Source organism: Panicum virgatum, chromosome 1K, assembly GCF_016808335.1.
Source record: "Panicum virgatum strain AP13 chromosome 1K, P.virgatum_v5, whole genome shotgun sequence".
NCBI lineage: Eukaryota > Viridiplantae > Streptophyta > Magnoliopsida > Poales > Poaceae > Panicum > Panicum virgatum.
Genome location: NC_053136.1, coordinates 15,915,729 through 15,938,521, shown reverse-complemented (window position 1 = coordinate 15,938,521; position 22,793 = coordinate 15,915,729). Strand labels below are relative to the sequence as shown.

The following is a 22,793-nucleotide window of genomic DNA, read 5'->3' as shown; positions in this document are numbered from 1 at the left end:
TATCACTGGATAATATATACAAAAATTTAGGAGGTTATTAGATATTATTTTATAATGACATAAGTGTGTAATTTACTTGAAGATTAGGGGTTACTTTAAATTATTTTTATAATGACAGAGGTGGGTAATTTAGATACATGTGTAGGGGGTACTTTAGTTTATTTTTATAATGGCAAAGGTGGGTAATTTATTAGAAAAAATAACAGATCCAATGGATATAATAATTAGAGTTGCCGAATTGATGGTTAGATATTTCTGATTTTTGTGAGAATTTATAAGATTTCTCTATTTTTTTAGACTGTCCACCTAGGATTCTATGTGGCATCACCTGGAGGCTTCAAAAGAAGTCTCCAATTAGTAATAGTAAGTAACGATTCTAAAATTTGTATTATAATTGACTAGGCTATTTTTTTTTGTGGTGGGAGAATCACGATACATGGACGAGTACATAGTTTTTGAAAAAAAAAAGTACCGCTACTGTAACTTAGGACACGCTATACCGCCATGTCAACTGTAACTTGCACGTAACGTTTTCTAGTTGAGCTAATGAAGTCGAGAACAAAGCTGCTGCGACAGACATACGGGACACACACATTTGAAATCGAAGGAGGTAACCAGGACACATCGAACATAGTTATATATACGATCTATCTTCACAACTACAGTCAGATTAGATACTAGCTGGTAGAACATCTGAGATCAACCAAACAGAAAATATGCACTCGTGTACTCGCCCATCAAACCAAACCACCATCCATATCATACCACTATTTTCTACAGATTCTCACCACACAATTATTGACAAGACAATAGATACTAACCAAACAGAAAATATGTACAGCCCATCAGAACCAAGACAAGTCGCGTGTCGTCCTCCAGGTCCACTGATTTGATCCTCGTTCTAGTTTTGCTTCTTGTCTTTCAGTGGAGCCCTGGGAATCTTGCTCAGGACCTTGGCGTCCAGGACCTTGTACTGCTTGCAGAGCTCCGCGTGTGCCTTCGCAGCGAAATCGTCCACCTGGTCCTGGTACTTGTGGTACAGTATCGGCACCGTGTGGAGAATCAGGACCACTGTTGGGCAAGCTTATGTTAGATAACTAGACTAGGGCCGCGTTTAGTTCCAAAAATCAAAATTCCAAATTTTTTTTCCGACACATGCATGGAGACTTAAATCTAGACGAAATAAAAAACGCATTGCGACTGCTGCCTGTAAATCGCGAGACGAATCTAATGAACCTAATTAGGCCGTAATCACACGCTAAATTGCTACAGTAATGCTACAGTAAACAACCTCTAATGCCGGATTAATTAAGCTCATTACATTCGTCTCGCGATTTACAGACGAGTTCTGTAATTTATTTTGTGATTAATCTATGTTTAGTACTTCAAACATAGAAAGATACTTTTTCAAAAACTTTACGGAGCGCAACTAAACACGGCCTAGAGTGGGAGCTCAGAGAATTACTAGAACAGAGTTTTCAGAGCTTAAAGACCCATTACCAATGTACATCAGTCTCAGGAGATCACAGAGCTCTCCAACTTCCGAGAGAATCCAGAGTGCAACGATCACCTGGAACATTAGAACGATGATTCGGTTAGAATAAACTTGTAGGCTGTCAGTAAAAAAAGCACCAAAAAATTGGGTCTTTGAGATTTACTCCTAGGAACTTCATCAGGTCATGGCCCATAGCAATCTCCCGAAGCAAGCCAAGCGCTTTGTTGATGTCTGCACGCAGCCTAAGGGCAATGTTCACAGCAAGCTCTTCAGATATCTGCACTTCAGGAACATTAGGAGGACTCCTGAAAGTGGAATGCTAGATGGTTAGCAAGCTTGGCCAGCATCAAACGCATGCAAAGCTGGGTATTTCCTGCTCACTTATTGATGAAGACAGTTGCATTAGCCCAGAGGAACAAGATCGTCAGTGCAACAATCAGCACATGAGATACCAGAGTCAGGAGATGGTATTCGACAACTTCGAACAGAACCCAAAGGATAGTTGCACCACCGACTACTGCAGCAGAGGTCTTCTTGTCTTTCCACAACAGTACATCAGCAGCTGAACAGAGGAATACAGATGAGAACACGGTTAAAACAACATGAACCATGTTTACATTACCAATTAATACTGGTGGAATACTTTCCAAAGAAAGGAATGTTATTTACAACATGGCACATCATACTCTTATCTCTCACTTTTTATTTTATTTTTCATACAACAGGATCTGGTATCTTTTGTCCCTCCACATCACTCTTCCCTCTTCTAATGCAAACTAACATGAAACCCTTTAAATTCTTCAATGTTCATCCAAAGCTTCTATACTGCTTTCAAAGCTTCTATACTGCTACTTGGGACCTCAAGCGTGTTCAGACATTAAAAATTTTAGATAACAACACTATCCTTCAACTGGAGCAATACTGCAATTAAAAAAGATTGCGGACTTGAAGCGTGGTCAGATATTAGAAATACAGTAGCAATTCATTGAACAGTTCAAACTTCAAACTTTAGTAACACTTTCAAGCATGAATTATCTGAATTTGCTTGGTAACAGACTTCCAGGCATGAATTATCTGAATTTTCTTGGTAACAGAGAAGAAAACAAGTCTCCAACGTAATACTTCCTTACATCGCTGTTGAAATTAAAATTTGCAATCAGATATTAACAAGAGGATGTATCATAATGGAAAAGATTCATTTTCCCAAGTCTGAATGAATTGGAATCAGTGATGATGACGACTCGAGATAATTTTTCCCCCCAGAAGCAAACGACTAAATATAGGTTTAGAAGTAGAACCCACAGATTCCCAAGTGGAAAAATGACGCTGCGGTGAAAATTCCGCGCCCAATCACCTACTAGAGCTTTAAAGGGGGGATACAGTATCTAATTGGTAAACTAGTGACCCACAAAACCGCCCCACTTAAGCATGATCATGCATGACAGAACCCCGTCCATCAATGCATTTATCCCAAATCCCGTGAGCAGAAAGGGAATACTATCACAAATCGAGTAGATCATCATGACTAGTTCCGTGTCAACTGTATGAAGGCATGCGAATAAAGTGAATTGAAATTTCCACATGCGAACCTCGCATGGCACTTGCTCCTCGGAACAAGAACAGAGGCATGAAGGTCAGAAAGAAACCAACTACTGGGCATGTCCCAGGTAGCAACAACTCAGGTTAACTGTAGCTACAAATTTGCACCAACATACTAACTGATGAGTACCTGGTGCCAATTAACCAAACAGCTACTCAAGAAATCGATGGGAGAGTATCCGCCTCAAGAACCCTACACGAATCGAGCTGTAGTGAACGGAAGGGACGCCGGATTCCAGTTGGAGAGAGCAAGCAATCAACTAGCCGAAACGGAATTGCGTGAGAAAACGAGAGCCAAGAAGAGGGGAAAGCTCCGTACTTTTACCCCCACCAAGGGCCCTGTGCACGGACTTGTCCTCCCCGAGGAGCCAGAACCCCCGGGACCTCGCCGCCGGCGCCTCCTCCGTGATGCTGTCCGGCGGCGAGGCCGGCGCCGGCGGCGAAGCGGCGGCGGGCGCCTCCTCCGCAGGTCCAGTCATGACGGAGCAACCGAGCAAGAAACCAGACCTCTCGATCGGCAGGCAGGATCGATGGGGCCGGGCGGGCGGGAGGAGCAGAGAAGTTCCCCCCTTCTGGCCTTGGTGTGCTGGCCTTTTTCTTTGGTCTCCTCTCTCCTCCGTTTCTTCGTTGCGAAGCTTTGGAATTGGACCGGTGGGTGGATGTTTTTCCTGACAGGAACAGGTAAGAAGGGAAGCGAAGGCGAGCGGGGTTTCTGCGAGGACACGTCTCTTTCTTTGACGGGAGAGCTCTCCTGGATTCTTGGCATGAAATCGAACCATCTGTGTGCTGAATTGGATGCGGTGAGAGAATCCGGATGGGATACCCGGTAGTTCAAGGACAATGCAATTCTTGCTCAGTATTCAGATGTCCTCTCGCGACAGGTGGGAGAGACATCAATCGTCCATCGATCCGGCGGTGGCAGGTGACGACGATCGGAAGCAGGGGAGATGGAAGCGTCAGCGATCACAACAGAAAGCTGGGATACGGTGCGTGAACAGGTGGATTGGGTGGGGGCGCATCATCAATTATCATGGCGCCTTTTCCTTACCACAGCCTAAGCACGCGTCACGGTTTTATATTGCATCCTCCGTCCATAAAACAATATAATTATAGTATCCGTGCTATCAAACTAATTTAAAATATTATTTTATAAATAATCTAATGATACTTGTTTTGTATCATGAATGCTATTAGTTTTTTATAACTTCAGTCAAATTTCAAACCGCTTGACTTATCGAAAAGTGAGAATTGCGTTCTTTTCACTCTGTTCGCTTCAATTAGTCAATAGTATTTTTCTCTCATACCAAACCAGCAGTGCTTTTCTCACAATAAATCAGCACCAGCCATAGCCAGCCAAACAGAGTGTTTATGAATAGAGGAAGTACTTCCTAGCATTGTTACTAGGCCAACCTCAGTGGTATTATTAAAAGAGTTTTACGAGCATTAAATCCATAACAAATCAGCAGATTTGCTCACAAACTAGTAAAGGTGGATTCACTCAAGTCGATCTTCCATCTTCGCTCCTCAAAGCACCTCACTGGATGACCCAGTCCACCTTGAGCTTGCACTCACTATTATGAAAATAGTTTTTAGGGTTTTTAGGGGCGTGCGTGATATTTGTCCCTAATTTTCGCCACTACAGTATTGTTTGTAGGGGCGGGTAATGCAATCGCCCCTACAAATACGTTTGTAGGGACGGGTGAGGAGGTCATCCCCTAAAATCCATTTTAGGGGCGGGCGACGCACTTACTTGCACCTAAAAATCAATTTATAGGGGCCCTGTAAATACATCTAGAGGGGGCAGGTGAGGTGGTGACCCGTCTCTGAAAATGTCCAGCCCATCAAAAAATCATAAATATTTGAATATAAATTTTACAAATCTATTTCCTGCTATTTTTAAAATTTCGATTCTACCAATTTTTAGCTATCAAGCTAGTTTGCCATCGAATGTTATAGTGATCGACATGGAAATGATACGGGATTTTCATCAACTTACCTCCTAGAGTCGCCTACTCGAAGGAAATCAAGTTTGAAACCTTCACTCTTTTTCCTTTTTTGGATTTTCGGGGAGCACTTCCACCGAGCAAGCAATGGACTCTAGGGAGGAGGCAGAATGTAGGACGAGTAATGGCGCCACCCGCCCTTGAAAATTGAATTTTTAGGGGCGGATGATGCCATCACCCACCCCTACAAATGGAGGTCACCCGCTGTAAGGAACATAGCCTCATTAGGCCATTATTTGTGATTTTGGTGATTGAGTGACAACATAATCAGTGGGACTAACAAGTTTGTGAAATCACATTTGTAGGATTTTTAGGTACCATGAATATAATCCAACATATCCAATTCACCGTCAAGATGCTATGTCCAATCCACCGTCAATACACGAAGTCCAATCCACCGTCGAGACGGCAAGCCCAATCCACCGTCGAGACACCAAAGCATAGTGTGCAGAGGCATCGGTCTAACCGATGGTTGTCAAATGAACCGATGTAGGGGCATCGGTGCAATTGGACGTCCAATACTGAGTCAAGTGAGGAAAACTCAATAGCACCGATTAAACCAACGGTGCACAAAAGAGCGTCGGTGCATTCACCTAGGCATTGCCCAGAGACTATGCCAAGAGGCTAGAAGCAAAGACTTTAGCACCGGTTAAACCGAAGGTGCGTCGATGCATAGCGTCGGTGCATTGGACCGTGCAGGTGAAGATCAAGTGAAGAAAACCTAGTGCGACCGGTTAAACCGACACCCGTCAGTGCAATGCGTTGATTTAACCAACAGTCAACTGCAAGCAGCGCGTCAGAAGGCCAACAACTAGTTTAAAGCTATTAGAGACCAGTTGAACCGGCACCATACCATTGGATGAACCGACGCCTACGCAGAAAATTGGACAACGACTACAGACGGATAGTTCAACTTGGTGGCCTGTATATATGGGTTCCCCGGCCATTTGAAGCTTGCTGGAGTTCCAAGACATCACACCCACATCCAAGAACACCTCCAAACCATCCAAGATCTTAGTGATAAAATATTTAGTCCTTAACACATCTTTGAGAGTGTTAGTGCAAGGTGTTGCAGCCTTGTGCATGGTTCTAGAGTGAACCAAATTTAGTATCTCGGTGCGCTGGCCTCTTGGAGCATTGGTGACTTACCGGCACATCAATGACCCTCTGGATTGGTGTGGAGCAGCGTCGACAACTTTGTGCGGGGGACGTGGAGACCCCCTTCCTTTGTGGGAAAGCTCCTTAGTGGAAAGCGGGATCAAGGTGACTGTGATTGTGTTCACGTAAGAGACTTGATTGCCGGAAGCAATACTCTTCATGAGTGCTTCAACAACGTGAATGTAGGTGTATCTTCGTGGCTAACCGAACTATAGGATAAATCATCGTGTCGAGAGTTTGCTTCCTCCCATCTCATCTTTACATTCTCGCATTTCATATTGCAACTCTTGTGCCTTTACTTTCATAGAGTAGTATCTTGATAGGATTGGCTATGGGTTGCTAAACTCTTTTTGGGATGAGGGTTGATCACTAGAAGAACCATAGTTGCATATCTAGATAGTTATATTTAGTTTAAGTTTTGTGCAAACTAGTTGGAGCCATAGGTTAAGGATTTTAAATTGCCTAATTCACCCTCTCCCCCTCTTAGGCTAGAGCACACTATCACTTTCACCCGTCCCTAAAAATAAATTTTCAGGGGAGGGTCAAATGCTACAGTAACCTTGTCCCCTTGTAGGAATGAGTTACTTTTTGACCCCCCCCCCTAAAATAATAGGGTGTTACTACAAATCATTTTTGTAGTAGTGACAACAGGAGCTCCCTTGCTGGTCCATTCAGATCATCCATCGCCATTGTTGGGAAGTCGTGGAACATGAACTTAGCCTCCACTAGTAAGGCACTATCCGGTGCCATTATTCTCTGGTTCTGTCGGTGTTTTTACCGCCGTCCTACCTAGGGATGTCCTAAGGTAGGAGATTGTTTGGGGGATAGATCTCTAGATCTGGAACTTGAAGGTAAACATAAAGACACAAGACACAAATTTAGACAGGTTCGGACCTCCAGAATAGCATAATTCCCCATGTCTTGTGGTGATTTTGTATATTGCACCCTGCGCGGGTGTTGTGCTCTATTGAGCTAATGCCGATATAGGTACCTCGCCCTCCTTTATATACTCCAGGGGTGGTATGCTAGTCGGTTACAAGGTACGAGTCCTGGGAGGATTACAAAGTAGAGTTCTATTAGGATTGCAGAGGAATCCTAGTATGAGTCCGATTTCTTCCTTCCTTGTGGGTATCCTAAGATCTATCTCACATCTATGCGGTGTGCATAGTCACATGGGTTCGGGTCTGACAGGTTCCTAGCCTTCACCATGTGCTTGGACAATTACCCTCATTAGTGGAGAAGAATCCACAACTTATTGGGGAGAGGGGTTGCATATTCAGTCCCCTAATGGCGCGCCGTGGACAACATTATTGTAGAGGGATCTCAGTCTTAGAGCATCTCCAAGAGTGCCTAAAAAATAAAATCCCAAAATACTAGGTTTTGAACCTTGCCAAAAATTATTGGGAGAAAAAAGACCCTCTCTTCCAACCGCTGCCAAAATTTAATTTTGAAATAGTTTAAATGTTGCCACGTCATCCACTTATCTCTCACCCCTTCATTCCTAGCAAGCCTCCACTGCGGCACTGCCCCTCTCCTCCATCCTCTCCTCATGCGGACGTGCCATCATGGGATGCCACGTGGCCACAGCTCCCCTAGTGGCAGGGTCGGCACTGGAGGTCGTCCTGGCATACATGGGCGCTACACTCGCAGTGCGCGATGAGGGCGTCGAGCCCCAGGACGGCGTCGGCGGATCAACGATTAGTCTGGGCACGGCAGCGGTGGAGGGCGAGGCCACGGTGGTAGTGGCACAGGAGCACGTCACCGACCCTGAGGTCGAGCGTCGGGAGCACGGCATGGGCAAATAGAGCAGGTTGACTCTAGGTAGAGGTGGGAGATGGAGCTGACGAGTGGAGCCCACCTGGTAGTGAGAGGAGTTGCGGGACACAGTTGTCAGAGATGGAGAGAGAGAGTAGTGAGTCAGGGGCAGGGAGGATATTTCGTGCCCCTAGGCTGACTGGACACCAGTGTGTCATGCCTGTGTGGCATGCCAACCAGACAAAAATGGCAAATTCAAGAGTAAAACTTCTCTCCTGTGGCAAATATGTAGGAGCTATTCTAAGAGTGTTTTTTCGGACGAGTGGCATTCGTTGTAATGGCAAATATGTATTTTTTTTTGAAGAAATCCAACACTAACCTGCCTAGATATGCTCTATTAGTATGAAATATGTACAACCTCCACCAGATCCCCAACTCCCCTTGCGCCATAGTGGTCACTGGGGTTAGAGGAAGCCGGAGAATCCAGCGGAGGGATGATGGTTGCCGCGAACCGCTCTTGCTCTACTCTATCGGAGAAGAGTCGAGAAGAAATGATAACCCAAAATGGGACTCCCGTAAGGTGTTCCACCACACATCGGAAAGCCCACAAGAAGCCCAGGAGGCAGGTGTGCTTCACTTTCTTTTTATTCTTCTAGTTACTTTTGCTAAAGATTTTATGAATAGCATATTTAAAATATTAAACTAATATAGTTAACATTCTAAAATACAAGATTAAGCATCTATGCACATATAGAAAATGTTGAACCATTTATACTCAAAATTTTGAAACAGTACAGTATGGAGTGCGAATATTGATTCTTTTTCTATGAATAACAAATACTGCCTCCGTCTCAAAATATAACAAGTTTTTGATTTGTCAAAGTCAAACAATTTCATCATTGATCAATAATATCTTTAAAAATAATTACTTTTCAATAAAAAAATGTTACATATTGTGACAATTGGTTTCATTATGAACAAGCTGATATAATTTTTATGTTGTCAATCTTCATAGTTTTATTTACCATTTACGGTCAAAGTTTAGAAGACTTGACTCGGAGAAAACCTAAAAAATATGTATATTGTAGGATGGAGGTAGTAAGTAAAATGTAAACATGTTGGAAGTTATATTTATTCTTAACAAGATAGTGGTTATAGAACATAATAAAAAATACATTCACCATTTGAAAGAAAAATATGGTTAAAGATCACAAAAATCAATCTAAACAACCTATTGCCCGGCTAATCTTAAGACAAAAGGCCTAGTTTCACCTAATGTGCAAAAAAATGTCAACCTAGCTTAGTTTCTTTCTTTTTCTTCCACCTTTCTTTGGGACACATTTCTTTTTAATATTTTCAATAGTTCATTATTTCATAGGTATGTACCTTTCAAAAATTTAAGTGCTTAATTCAACACTTTGCGGAGGATATTTCAACAATTATAATGTATATTTAATATTTAATATTCAAAATGTTGAAATTATAGTGTCCAAATGCTAACATCATAAATCCCAAATGTTGAGTCGATACAATAAAAAGTTGATTAACCTCGCATCTACGAAACATCAACATTAACAAAAGTTGGGTCTATATTCTAAAAGGCATTGTTCAACATTCTACTAAAACAAGTTTTTTAAATCATTGATCAATAAATAAATAAATAATGTGTATAATGTTCTATTTTATTGATTAATTATGAACATCATCATGCTCGAATCGGTTTTTGGAATGGATGCATGAATTGCTAGAAAAAATACATTCGGTGTTTCAAAGTTCAATGAAAATATCTACCAAATAACTCTTGTTATCTCTCTCAATCTTCCACGCATACTACTCTCAATTCTTTAGCTCCTATGCAGCTGAAAGTTTTTAGCTTTCCTGCTCATGTATCCTGCATGATGCTCATGTATCCCGCATGATGCTCATGCCTATATTTATGAAGCTCACATCTTTACCGTCACATGTTCCATGTATGGATTTCGGATAGTAGAAGAAATAAAAGATATGATCCTGCGACCAAGACAATTGTAAAAAGTATTTAAAACTGTATCCAAAATAAATCGTGAAACCATGAGTAAATATACAATTTTGAGAAACTGTTATAGAGCAATGGAATAAACATTATAGTGGCAACAATCTTTGTAGTCTCATAATTAAAGTGCAACGCATAACATATCATCAACATATAGTGTCCAAAACTCTAAGTACTATTTGATGTTTTCTAGGTTATATGTCATAACAAAGGATATCCAAATAATAGTGGTATTGACACCTTGATATTTAGCAATAAGAATATGACTAAACTAAGTATTTTTATATATTTAGATACACACAAGGATCCAAATGATTTTGAAGTTTTAGTTTAAGTAGGAAAGAAATTCCTAATCTCCTTCCTCCTTCTCTGCCTCCTCTTCTTCCAACTTATGTTGCTTGCTCCATTCCTAGCATCCTACATCCTCCTATTCCTCAGCCTTCCCCTTGCTTCATTTCTAATCCCCTTCCTCCTCCTCGTACCAATCATATGCAGCTGGCTCCATAAAGGTGAGTTCACTCAAGGTGGTCCTCAATCTTCCCTCCTCAAAGCACCTCTTCAGTTGATCTGGTCCACCTTGAGCTTTCAAAGCATTACTTTGGCTCAATCAAATTACCCACTGTCATTTTTGAGAAATCAAGGGACAAGAACTCAACCTACATTGGCAGGGCACTGTCCAATGCCATCATTCTCCACTTCTGCACCTTCATGTGCTCAGACAATTTTGCCCATGAGTGTAGAAGAATCCACAATCTATGTGGGAGAGAGGTTGCTTAGTTAGGCCCCTGAAGGGCAGCGATGTAGAGAGATCTCAGTCTTAGAGCCTCAAAAAAATAAAGATAATAATGTTTGACCGCCGCCTCTAGCTCATTTTTCAAGCCTGCCATCAATCCCCTCACCTCTCTGGTTGTCACGTTGTTTTGGGTTGTCTGACTTGATCTTCAAATCCCGCCAGTGTGTAGAAGAGGTCCTCCATAGCATTAGGGTTTGGAACATTACTAAATTTGATAGATATACAATGTGCAAATTACAGTTACATCAAGATGCATTACAATGAAGAACGTCTGCAGCCAAAGATCAAGTTGTCTTACCTTCTGCCTGAGGGAGCTGATCCAATTGTCATCTTCATCGCATTCTGGAACGTCATTTTTTGTGATTATATTGTCAAACATGAAGCAGTGGCCCCAATCCTCTTGTAGAACCTCGCCAAGTAAAACAGTCACCACGGCATGCCAAAAGATGATAAATTAAATGTTTGTATCATAGAACAAAAAGCAACACCTTGCACATGATGTCATTCGCAATGTGCAGCACGATGTCGTGGTGGCTGATATGGTGTGAACTGGTTGGAGGAACAGTGAACACATTTGTAAGGAGATAACTGATATGAGCTGCTCACCGTCAACATAGATGTATCAACATATAAATCCATTCATCACAAACCATTTTTGTACTAATGATACCGGGTTTGCTGATATGGGGCATGCTTTATGACAATTGGGAGGGTGATTTTTGCTCTTCACATCCCAAATTTGATTTTTAAGGGAAATTGTAGTAGGAATTGTAGGATGCGCTCGAGTTACTCGATGTGTTAGAGTGTGATGGATAAGTGTGCATGCATATACAATTATGCATAAGTGTTTATTATGTGTGTACTATATTTGAAAGAAAAAATAATACGCGCAAAGAGCCAACCGAATGACACTAAACCAATGGAGTAAAAGCTCGATTAAAAAATGGAGTACAAGCTGATGATCAACGTTATTATCATGTACTGTATTGACATCGTACGGGACGTAGGGTATTACGCTACTTTGCCGGCCAATAAGAAACTCAACACCCAAGTGCAGGACGCTTGGGTGTTGACATCAATGGAGTAAATCATAAGGAGACGCAGCCAATAAGCAACTCAAGTGCAGGGCACAATATATGAACCACAACATGGAATGTAGGGTATTACGCTACTTTGCCGGCCCAAACTGCCAAAATTTGTGTCTTGTGTCTTCGCGCTTACTTTCAAGTTCTAGATCTGGCGATCCCTCACCAAACAATCTCCTACTTTGGCGTATCCCTAGGTGATAGGTGTCAGCGGGCACCACGCGCCAAGGCAGTGGCACAATGGAGCTCTCGAAGTGGAAGTGTCCCTCGCGGTAGAAATCCTAGACCAGACGCAGCGCGCTGGAGAGCATGGTGCCCGACGGCAGAGCTTGTTCCCGGCGGTGAGGTGGTGCACGTGGAGGTAGGTCATGATGTCCCTGCACCCAAGGCAATGTGCCTCTGCAGTGGGGTCCATCCGGTGTGATTCGCAAGGTTGGGTGGGGTCCATCCAGTGTGATTCGCAAGGTTGGGTCCGCACCCGCGGCGGCGAGCTTGGAGCTCATGGAGGGGACCCGGAGCCGGACCATGAAGCGCCCCGACCCGAAGATCAAGGCTAAACCATGTATTAATTACCGAATAAGGTCTCCGGCATAATACATGTTACATCAAGTGGAGTCCAGAGTCATACAGAGCTTTATTTAACACGTACATGAGGAGTAAGGTGACAACACAAAGCTACACAGAACAACCATAGGATAACAACTAGCATAACGACATGCAAGACTAGCTCTTCGTCCATCATGGCTCCACTCGATCACCTTGGGTGCGGACACGATCTACTCAAAATCTTCAGGCACAAAGTCAGGATCCTCTGAAAAAAATAATCAACAAGGATTGAGTACGAAAGTACTCAGCAAGTCCCACCTCACCCTTACGGGGTGGAAGTTACAGATTAATATGCATAGGTCCATTAATCAACCAGAATAAATAACAAATGTAGTATTAAAGGTAACCCAACCAGTCATCCATCTCATAGGCTAGGTGGCTCAACTAGTTGAGATGTCCACACCGTAACCTGTCCAAACCGAGGACACGGACCATTCGAATGGATTGTACACTCTACAGAGGTTGTACGCTTTACCCACATGCACTTTACCGTCCAGAGACGGCTCCGTCATAACCGACACCCAGCCATGGCTCAACCCGACTAGTCGCCCACAAACCCCCGGGTCTTGACCAATCCAGGTCTCGCTCCAAACATAACCACCTCGGACGACTACCAGGTTAGCCAGTGGGATTAGGCTAAGGCTTGCCCATACAAGCTCATGTGGTCGTACTGAAAGTAGGATAGGTGAGATGACACCACAACACACGGTCCTTAATGTTCATCAGGGCAGCCAACAACTATAACCAACCAAACCCGAGATGTCACCACGACAGAGCTCGGTCGCAAGTCTACCACCACGGTAGCGCTTGCACCAACACATTCCACACTGCCCTGGTCTCGTTACCAACCCATTTCATCATTTAACAAAATTTAATAACATGCAGGTCTGGCAGTAAATCAGCATGCAACATGGCTTCATCCCGTGGTTTCTCTCATTCTCTCAGTGTTTCATCTCATGTCTTCCCTATGTCTATCAAGTTTTATTTAACCTCACTTAGGATCAATCATGGTTAACGTAAAGGATCGATGAGACTTGCCTTCGCTTTCGTACGTGTCGGTGGAGGCGGTTTCCGGGTCTCCTGGTTCCTCCGGGTTCTCCTCTGGAACCGGTTCTACTTCATCGTACGCAAACAAACAGAGCACATACATCAATATATTATAAAAATATAGTTGTATTTGATAGAGTTTGATTTTAGATGAATTTAGGAAAAAGAATCAGATTAAACGGAGTTGAAATGGCTGAGATATTGGTTTTATAAGGTGGCTGGTTTGATAGTTACGAAAATAAATAGTTAACAGGTATTAATCTGGGTTGCGTGGGCTGCTGACTTAGCACCTTATGGGCTGGTTCTGGAACTTAATAGGCCGTGATTAGGTGGAAAACAAAACCGGTCAGTGGGCTTTGTCACTTGGGCTTGCGGTAGGATATTGTTTTAGCACTACAGTCCTTATCAGTAGAGGATCGAGGGAGAGGACAGACAGGAGCACTCTATCTCTCACACCTCCGCTCGCCATGGGAGTTGCTGGGAGCTCAAAATCAACACAGGAGAGAGGAAGAGGGTGACTGGGGAGTGAGGGAAAAAGGATCCTTGGGTCAACAAAGTCTGTCTTGGCCGGTGATTTGGGTGGAGACCAAGGCAGGCGGCAGCTGCGGCTTGTGCCATGGCCATGACTGCGGGAGCTCGGGGCGAGCTTGGTTGAGGGAGGGGGAAGTCAGGGGCGTGGTATCCGGAGGTAGCTGGAGGTCTCGGTTGCTGGTCGAATCGACAGGCGCGGCCTTCGTCGTGGAGATTGACGGTGGTTTGTGAGTCGGCAGGAGGAGGAAGATGAGCTTGGCTCAGGGCTGTGGCGCACAGCAATGAGCACGGGCAGTGCGAGGCATCACGGAGGGGCGCTGGTTCGATTTAAAGGCAGGGAAAGGCGGTTCGCGAGGAAAAAATCTCGGCCGGAGTCTCGACAGTACGCCATCAATGGCATTGCTGTTCATGGACAGTTGGACAGTGGCGAGGCCGGGTTGACGGTGCGTCGTGGGGTGCATGAAGGCTGTCAGCGGGATGCTCGGGGCACTACAAGCTAGGGGCACGGCAGCAGAGTTCGGCATGCTGGGATGCAAGCAAGCGTCGAGGACGGGATGAGTCCGGCATGCAAGGTCAAGTAATCACATTGCTACAGCTACGTGTGCAAGCTTAACGTTCATGCAAACACGTAAGGCGAGGAATGGAACATGCCATGCAGCATGCTGCCCATTAGTATGGTGTAGCTGTGCATCAGCATGCATGCAGGAAGGACACAATGGCCTGGTTGGGTGGACTGCAACATAGTAGAATTTAGGCAGGGAATACTAGAGCCACAACGTTGGCTCAACTGCGTCGATGCTGTCGGATGCGAGCGTGGGAGTGGAAATCAGCATTGTGGTGGAGGCGACGGCAGCGTTGAGGGTGTGAGCGTCGAGGTGGCAAAGCCGGCGAGGACGCTGCAGCGGTGTGGGCAAGGTGGGGACGCGGCGATGGGCGGCACGGCGTGGTGCCGGTGTCATCGTGCAGTCACGTCGTGGGGCCGGCGTGTCGCGCGTGCGGCGTGCTGCGAGCGCGAGCGAGGACGGTAGGAGGGCCGGGTTCGGTGAGTTGCAGTGGCATGGAAACAACATAGTGTGCATGCATGTGCGGCTTGCTTGTGCGTGAGTTTAGACAGAAGAAGGGAGAGTAAGAGGGATTAGGGAAGACGGAAGATTACTAGTTGCTTGGAAAATTATGAGAAAAAAATAATAATTAGGAGGTGATTAGGAATATGAATTTTCGGGCTGTTACAAACCTACCCCACTTAGGTTGAATCTCATCCCCGAGATTCAGCTACACTACTAAAGAGATTAGGGAACTCGGCCCGGAGCGCGTCTTCTCTCTCCCAAGTTGCTTCTGTTTCCGAATGTCTGCTTCCCTGAACTCGGCAAATCCTGACTTCTGAGTTGCGGGTTCTTCGCGTCACAGTGTCCAGAATTTTTACTGGTACCTTTTGATATCTGAGATCATCCTGCAGGTCGATTGTCTCTGGGGCCACTTGTTCTTCTGGTACTCGCAGACACTTTCTGAGTTGGAACACATGGAATACATCGTGCACATCTGACATCACTGCTGGCAACTGAAGCTTATAAGCTACCGCTCCCACTTTATTGATAATTGGGAAAGGTCCAATGTAACGTGGGGCCAACTTCCCACGCACTTGGAATCTGCGTGTGCCGTGAATTGGGGAAACTTTAAGGTACACATGGTCTCCAACTTCAAAGCTGAGGGCACGTCTTCTTTTATCAGCGTAACTTTTCTGACGTGATTGAGCTGCCTTTATATTCTCTCTAATTTCTGCTATCTTGTCTTCTGCCTTTTTAATAAAATCTGGGCCTTCAATAATGCGGTCACCGACTTCGGTCCACATGAGAGGTGTGCGACACTTCCTCCCGTAGAGGGCTTCAAATGGTGACATCTTTAAACTTGACTGGTAGCTGTTGTTGTAAGAGAACTCTGCATATGACAAATTGTCTTCTCAATTTTTACCGTAAGTAAGAACACAGGCTCTTAGCATGTCTTCAAGAATCTGATTAACTCTTTCGGTCTAGCCATCAGTCTGAGGATGATAGGCCGAACTAAAGTCCAACTTTGTACCAAGTGCTTCATGTAACCTACTCCAGAATCTCGAAGTGAACTGGGTGCCTCTATCTGACACAATCCTCTTAGGTACTCCATGCAACTTCACAATACGCTCAATATATAATTTGGCTAATTTATCACCTCCATAAGTGGTACGCACTGGGATAAAGTGAGCTACTTTAGTGAGTCGATCAACAATTAACCAAACTGAGTCATGACCACTCTGGGTCCTTGGTAGACCGGTGATAAAATCCATACTAACTTCATCCCATTTCCATACTGGAATCGGCAATGGCTGAAGTAATCCACTGGGCTTCTGGTGCTCTGCCTTAACCCTATTGCACACATCACAATGAGCGACAAACCGAGCGATATCCCCCTTCATACCATTCCACCAATACTTCTCCTTAAGGTCCAAGTACATTTTCGTAGTGCCGGGGTGAATGGAATAGGCTGAGTTATGGGCTTCATCCAGGATGGTCCTGCGGAAATGACCTTGCTTAGGCACACATAATCTCTTCTTGAACCACAGGACTCCGTCTTTATCTACTCTGAAATCTGGGGCTTTGCCTTCACTGTTGCGATCTTTAATCCATACCAATCTTTTATCCCCCATCTGAGCTTCCTTGATCTGGTCATTCAGGATGGGGTGAACACTAAGGTTGTAGTTACAAGAGCGGCGTACAACCCTTAGGTTCAACTTCCTCATTTCTTCACTCAGCTCTGGGGCTTGTGTGACTAAGTGATGGCAATACGCTTTACGACTGAGCGCATCAGCCACCACATTAGCCTTTCCAGGGTGGTAATGAATTTCCAAATCATAGTCTTTGATCAACTCCAACCATCTTCTCTGCCTAAGGTTGAGATCCGACTGGGTGAAAATGTACTTCAGGCTCTTGTGATCCGTGTAGATTTCACACTTGTTTCCGATCAGATAATGTCTCCAAATTTTGAGAGCATGCACCACTGCAGCTAACTCCAAGTCATGGGTGGGGTAGTTCTGCTCATGTGTTCTCAATTTTCTTGAGGCATAACCTACAACTTTTCCTTCTTGCATAAGCACACAACCTAATCCTTGTCGGGATGCGTCGCAATAAACGACAAAGCTCTTCTGATTATCTGGCAAGACTAGCACTGGGGCAGAAGTTAGTCGCCTTTTCAATTCTTGAAAACTTCTCTCACAAGCTTCAGACCAGACAAACTTCGTGTCCTTCCGGAGCAACTCGGTCATAGGCCGGGATATCTTAGAGAAACCTTTGTTAAATCTCCGATAATAGCCGGCTAATCCCAAGAAACTCCTAATCTCCGAGGCTGAGGTTGGTTGCTTCCATTCTGATACTGCCTTGACCTTTTCTGGGTCCACTTCAACACCTTCAGCTGTTAAGACATGACCCAGAAAACTGACTCTCTGCAACTAGAATTCACACTTGCTAAACTTGGCATACAACTGGTGTTTTCTAAGCTTTCCCAGCACAACTCTGAGATGTTGTCCATGCTCCTCAGCACTCTTAGAGTAGACCAGTATGTCATCTATGAATACCACGACAAACCGATCTAACTCCTCCATAAACACCTTATTCATGAGGGTCATAAAAAAGGCAGGGGCATTAGTTAGACCAAAAGGCATCACTGTGAACTCATACTGGCCATAACGGGTCCTGAAGGCTGTCTTAGAGATGTCCTCTTGTCGCACTCTGAGCTGATGATAACCGGACCTCAGATTTATCTTGGAGAAGAACTTAGCTCCCTTCAGCTGATCAAACAGGTCATCAATCCGAGGCAGAGGGTACTTGTTCTTGATGGTGACTGCATTCAGATCACGGTGGTCCACACAAAGTCTCATGCTCTCATCTTTCTTCTTCACAAAGAGCACTAGGGCTCCCCACGGAGAAGCAGCAGGTCTAATAAATCCCTTTTGTTGAAGCTCTTCAAGCTGCTTCTTCAACTCGGCAAGCTCTGGGACTGCTAACCGATAGGCATTCTTTGCTATAGGCTTGGTTCCAGGGACTAAGTCAATAGTGAACTCTACATCTCTTTCTGGAGGCATACCAGGTAATTCATCTGGGAACACATCTGCGAACTCCCGAACTACTGGCACATCTTCTGGGGATTCTGCTTGGATGTGGTTCACCATGGAGTCTGACAGGCTAGGGTGGATTTGGCATGTGACTGTTAACCCTTGGCGGTTGGTGACTGTCACTGCTCTCTCAGCACAGGCTATGTTTCCGTGGTGCTTGGTGATCCAGTCCATACCGAGTATGACATCTATCCCTTTGGAAGTAAGGACTACTAGGTCGGCCAGGAATACTACCCCACTTAGGTTTATAGGGATATCTAAGACACCTAAGTGGCAAGGTATATGACCTCCAGGGGAACGGGTTATTAGTGGCCTCTTAAGGGCTATAGTAGGTATATCATGCTTTTCCACAAAGTGGGAAGATATAAAGGAATGCGATGCTCCAGAATCAAAAAGCACTGAGGCTAGAGCTGATTGGACCAGAAACTCACCGAGAATCACTCCTGGTGCATCCTCTGCTTCTTCAGCGTTCACATGATTCACTTTTGCCTTGCCGAAGGACTGTTGCTGGCTCTTAGCTGGTGTTGCACGATTGGCTCCAGTCGGCTGCTTTGGTCCTTGAACAGAGTTGGAGAAAACAGAAGGGGCAGGCTGATTAAGATACGGACAGTTGGCCTTGTAGTGTCCGGCTTCGCGGCAGTGGAAACAGGTCTTCGCATCGGTCACTTGACTTCCACTAGACGGTTGGTTACGGAGGGTATTCTGGGTCTTCATAACAGGAGCCGATTGGGCTGGCTTCTGGAAAGAACCGGGGTGCGCTTTGGATGAAAAGGCACCCTGGCTCCTCGGGCCTGAGTGAACCGGATACTGAGTCCTCTGAAACTTCTCCAACTGCTGGGGTTTCTTGCTTTCAAACCAACGTTTGCGCTCACTGAGTTCTGCCTTCCTGTTTCTCTCAGTGGTAATAGCCCTGTTGACCATAGCATTAAAATCACTGTGGGTGGTGACTTCAACCAAGGTCCTGATTTCAGGGTTAAGCCCACCAAGAAAAGCTTCTTGTTTCTTCTCGTCGTCATTGATATCCTCTGGTGCATAACGAGACAACTCTGTGAACTTATGAAGATACTCCGTCACGTTCATACCACCTTGACGAAGCTTTCTGAACTCATCCCGCTTGAGCTTCATAACACTGCTGGGAATGTGATGTTCTCTGAAGATCTTGACAAAGTCAGCCCATACCATCTCGTTAGCATTTTCATTTATTTCTCTGTAACTCTGCCACCAAGCAAGGGCTGGTCCCTTTAACTGCTGTACTGCGAGCAAAACCTTGTCTCTGTCATCTGCATGGACCACTTTGAGCTTCATTTCAATCTCTCGCAGCCAATCATCTACCTCAATAGGGTTATCAGATCCCCCGAACTTAGGTGGCTGCAAGCGGTTGAAATCTGCAATTCTGCTGCCATTGCCATTATGTTGCATTGCAGGTCTATTGTTGTCAAGATTGGCTTGAGCTTGAGCTGTGAGAGTGGTCACAAGAACTTGAAGGAGTTGGTTCTGCTGCTGCAGTATGGTTGCCAGATCAATGGGTGCTGGGGCATGGGGAGGTAGCGGCGGTAGGTGTCCATTTTCTGGTGCTTCTGGGGCTACATTCAGAGAGGCTTGGTTTCTCGGGTTGACCTCATCACCGTCTTCCTGAGCATGGAGTCCCTGGACTCGGCTCGAATGACGAGACATCTACGGTTAAGGAGAGCAAGATTAGGTGACTCCCCTAGTATATTGCTGGGGTAGACTTGTATATATATAATAGTACACAACACAAATGAATCATTCAAGCACCACACAAGCATTCATTCATACAAGCAGGGATACATGACACGACGGATTACAATAACGCGGCTCGACTTTTAAGGGTTGGCCAAAACAACTCGGCTACTGGACACTACGACACGGTCTTTGGGGTCACTGTTTTCGGGATCTCGAGGAGATGCGGGAGGTGTGGGCGGCACTGATTCACAAATCCTCCTGCGTGGTTGGGACGAGGAACAGAAAGGGATTCCCTCTAGGATTAGCGGCTCCGCGGTAGTCCTAGGATGGCGTTCCTTGCGCTTGGCACGGTCCACTAGGTAGACACCCCTAAGGAGTTGACTGTGGCGATCTGCCTGCTCCTAAGGTTCTCTTCGGCCACGGCAAGGCGGCTTTCAGCTTCGGCTGCTCGGGCTTCTGCCTGGGCTACGGCCAGTTTAGCCCTACGCCAACGGGACTCCGCTCCCTCAGCACGCTGGATTAAATCTCTCACACGCTGATGCAGTTGGTCGCACAAATCGTCGAGGCTAAGCAAATAGCCAGACATAGCGACAACTGTGGGGTTCTTCTCTGTCCCTGCGGGGCTCTCCAGGTTGCGGATCCTTGCCGCCCAAGCAGGATGGTTACGATCCAACGGGGGAAAGTACTTCATGGGGGTGGAACCCAAGTGCCATTCAAACATCTGGCACAGGTACCGCAGCGCCTTGCGAGCTGCAAGTTGAATGGTGTCAGGCATATGGGCTCCAGTGGTGGTGACGCTCCAGGGTTGCATCTCTAAGTACTTATCACTGGCGCCAATATGGATGGTGACCTCACAGCTTTCGGTGCCCTGTGAAAGCATCTAGGCCCCTAATTCTAGTTTTGGTAATTAATGACAACAGTTTGTGGATTAACGATTTCATTTGAGAAGATGAGTATAGGTTGATTCACGGATGAAAGACATTTGGTTGTGAACGTATGGAGTTTTGGAGATGATGAGTAAAGCTCGGGCTCAAGGCAAAGGTATAAAATAGGGCTTTTACATTTTACCGGTCACAAGGCGTTTAGTGGATGAAAAGTGACCGGATTTGTTGGATAGTTAGCCGTACTATCAAGAGGGGTTGTGTACTCATGCTTGACGGGTCTTTAGTGCCATTTTGCTCAAAATGTCTAGTTGCATGCATGAGGGCTAACGGCGTTTTGAAAAGTTTTGAAATAGACTAAGTTCGAGCTCACTGAGTAACGGCGGACAGTCCGCACCTGAGGGGCGGACAGTCCGCGCCCGTTCCAGAGAGCTTGCAGAGGCTCTGGTGGGCTGGCGGACTGTCCGGCCCAGAGGGGCGGACAGTCCGCGATCGTTCCAGAGAGCTTGCAGAGGCTCTGGTGGGCTGGCGGACAGTCCGGCCCAGGTGGGCGGACGGTCCGCTACTGTATTTCATTTTTTACCAGAAAGGGTGTCTCTCTGGTGTGGGCTTCAAAGTTAAACTGCGGACGGTCCGCTCCTGAGGCGCGGACGGTCCGCAGGCTAATCTCAAAGTTGTTCCAGAGACGATGTTAGTCTCTGGTGGGGTTGGAACTCTTAACTGCGGACGGTCCTCCACTGGGGCGCGGACGGTCCGCCAGGGCTTAACGGCTAGTTCTGACATGCATTAAATGCACTCTGACTCACTGGTTTATAACGGCGGACAGTCCGGTTTTTGAATCGCGGACGGTCCGCGACTTCGCAGAAAAGAGTGTAACGGCTAGTTTTTGGAGGGATGTCTATATATACCCAATGCCCGGCCATTGGGTGTCTCTCTTGGCCATTTTGGATAGCATTCTTGACACATTAGAGCTAAGGCATCCCTCTCTCACACACACTTGCTTAGAGATTGCATTTTTAAGAGTGTGAGAGCTTCCTAGTGCATTGCATCAAGAGTTTGAGCTTTGTGGCATTAGGGAAACTTCAAGCAAGCGTCATCAACTTGTTACTCTTGGGAGTTGCCGCTCCCTAGACGGCTTGGAGAAGTGGATTTCGTGGAGCACCTCCAAGGAGATTGTTGAGGAGCCCCGATTTCGGTTGTGAGAGGTCTTGTGCTCACCTCACCGGAGTGGTGAAGAGCAACTCTAGTGGAATCGAGGTGTGGAGCGGTTCCTTGATTCAAGCCGGCTCAAGATCAAGAGGTTCTTGATAGAGGAGCGGTTGATTCTTGGAATCCACCTCAACGTGGATTAGGGGTGACCGGCAAGTCATCGACACCACGGGATATATTCTTGTGTCAAGCTCGGTTACTACTCTTGCTCTCTTTTATTCTTGTCTTTACTTTGAGCAATTTACTTTACTAGAGCTTAATTCGTGTCTTGTCACCCTAGGTTGCAAACCCATCTAGAGATTGTAATAGCTTGACATAGGGCTTTCCTTTGTTACTAATTAAATTTCTCTAGTGTTGTTGGGTTTAGTTTTTAAACCGCCTATTCACCCCCCCTCTAGTCGGTGTTCTTGATCCTACAAGTGGTATCAGAGCTAAGTACTCCATTAATTAAGGATTTAACCATCTTGGAGTAGAACAATGACTAGTGATCATGGGATTCATGTTGGGAAGCCACCGTTCTTTGATGGGAACAATTATGATTATTGGAAGACTAGGATGTCGGCTCATCTCAAAGCCATGAGTAGAAAGCTATGGAGAGTAGTAAATGATGGATATGTCATTTTGGACCCAAAGAGTTTGACACCCCTAGATGAGGAAAATGAGACACTAAATGATCAAGGGGTTAATGTGCTCTTTAGTGCTCTTGATGTAAATGAATTCAATAGAGTCAAGAGCCTCACAAATGCAAATGACATAT

General features: G+C 45.4%; 1 protein-coding gene and 1 long non-coding RNA gene across 3 annotated transcripts; both read right to left on the bottom strand.

Annotated features, from left to right (window-relative positions):
• Positions 1-611: 611 nt before the first annotated feature.
• On the bottom strand, positions 612-3,891 carry LOC120697199 (reticulon-like protein B2). Of its 2 annotated transcripts, none has more exons than XM_039980359.1 (5): positions 3,414-3,891; positions 1,877-2,057; positions 1,659-1,800; positions 1,441-1,570; positions 612-1,102 (listed from the first exon to the last, which is right to left on the bottom strand). In XM_039980359.1, the coding sequence occupies exons 1-4, from the start codon at positions 3,871-3,873 to the stop codon at positions 1,454-1,456; spliced, it is 900 nt and encodes a 299-aa protein (XP_039836293.1). In that variant the 5' UTR covers positions 3,874-3,891; the 3' UTR covers positions 612-1,102; positions 1,441-1,453. The 2 variants fall into 2 exon arrangements, with proteins under 2 accessions (XP_039836293.1, XP_039836285.1); XM_039980351.1 differs by having other exon boundaries at positions 612-1,071; positions 1,501-1,570.
• A 6,161-nt stretch (positions 3,892-10,052) lies between these two features.
• On the bottom strand, positions 10,053-12,539 carry LOC120697213. The gene is made up of 3 exons (XR_005684390.1): positions 11,134-12,539; positions 10,942-11,040; positions 10,053-10,795 (listed from the first exon to the last, which is right to left on the bottom strand). It is a non-coding gene; the product is annotated as an uncharacterized LOC120697213 (long non-coding RNA).
• Between the last annotated feature and the right edge of the window lie 10,254 nt (positions 12,540-22,793).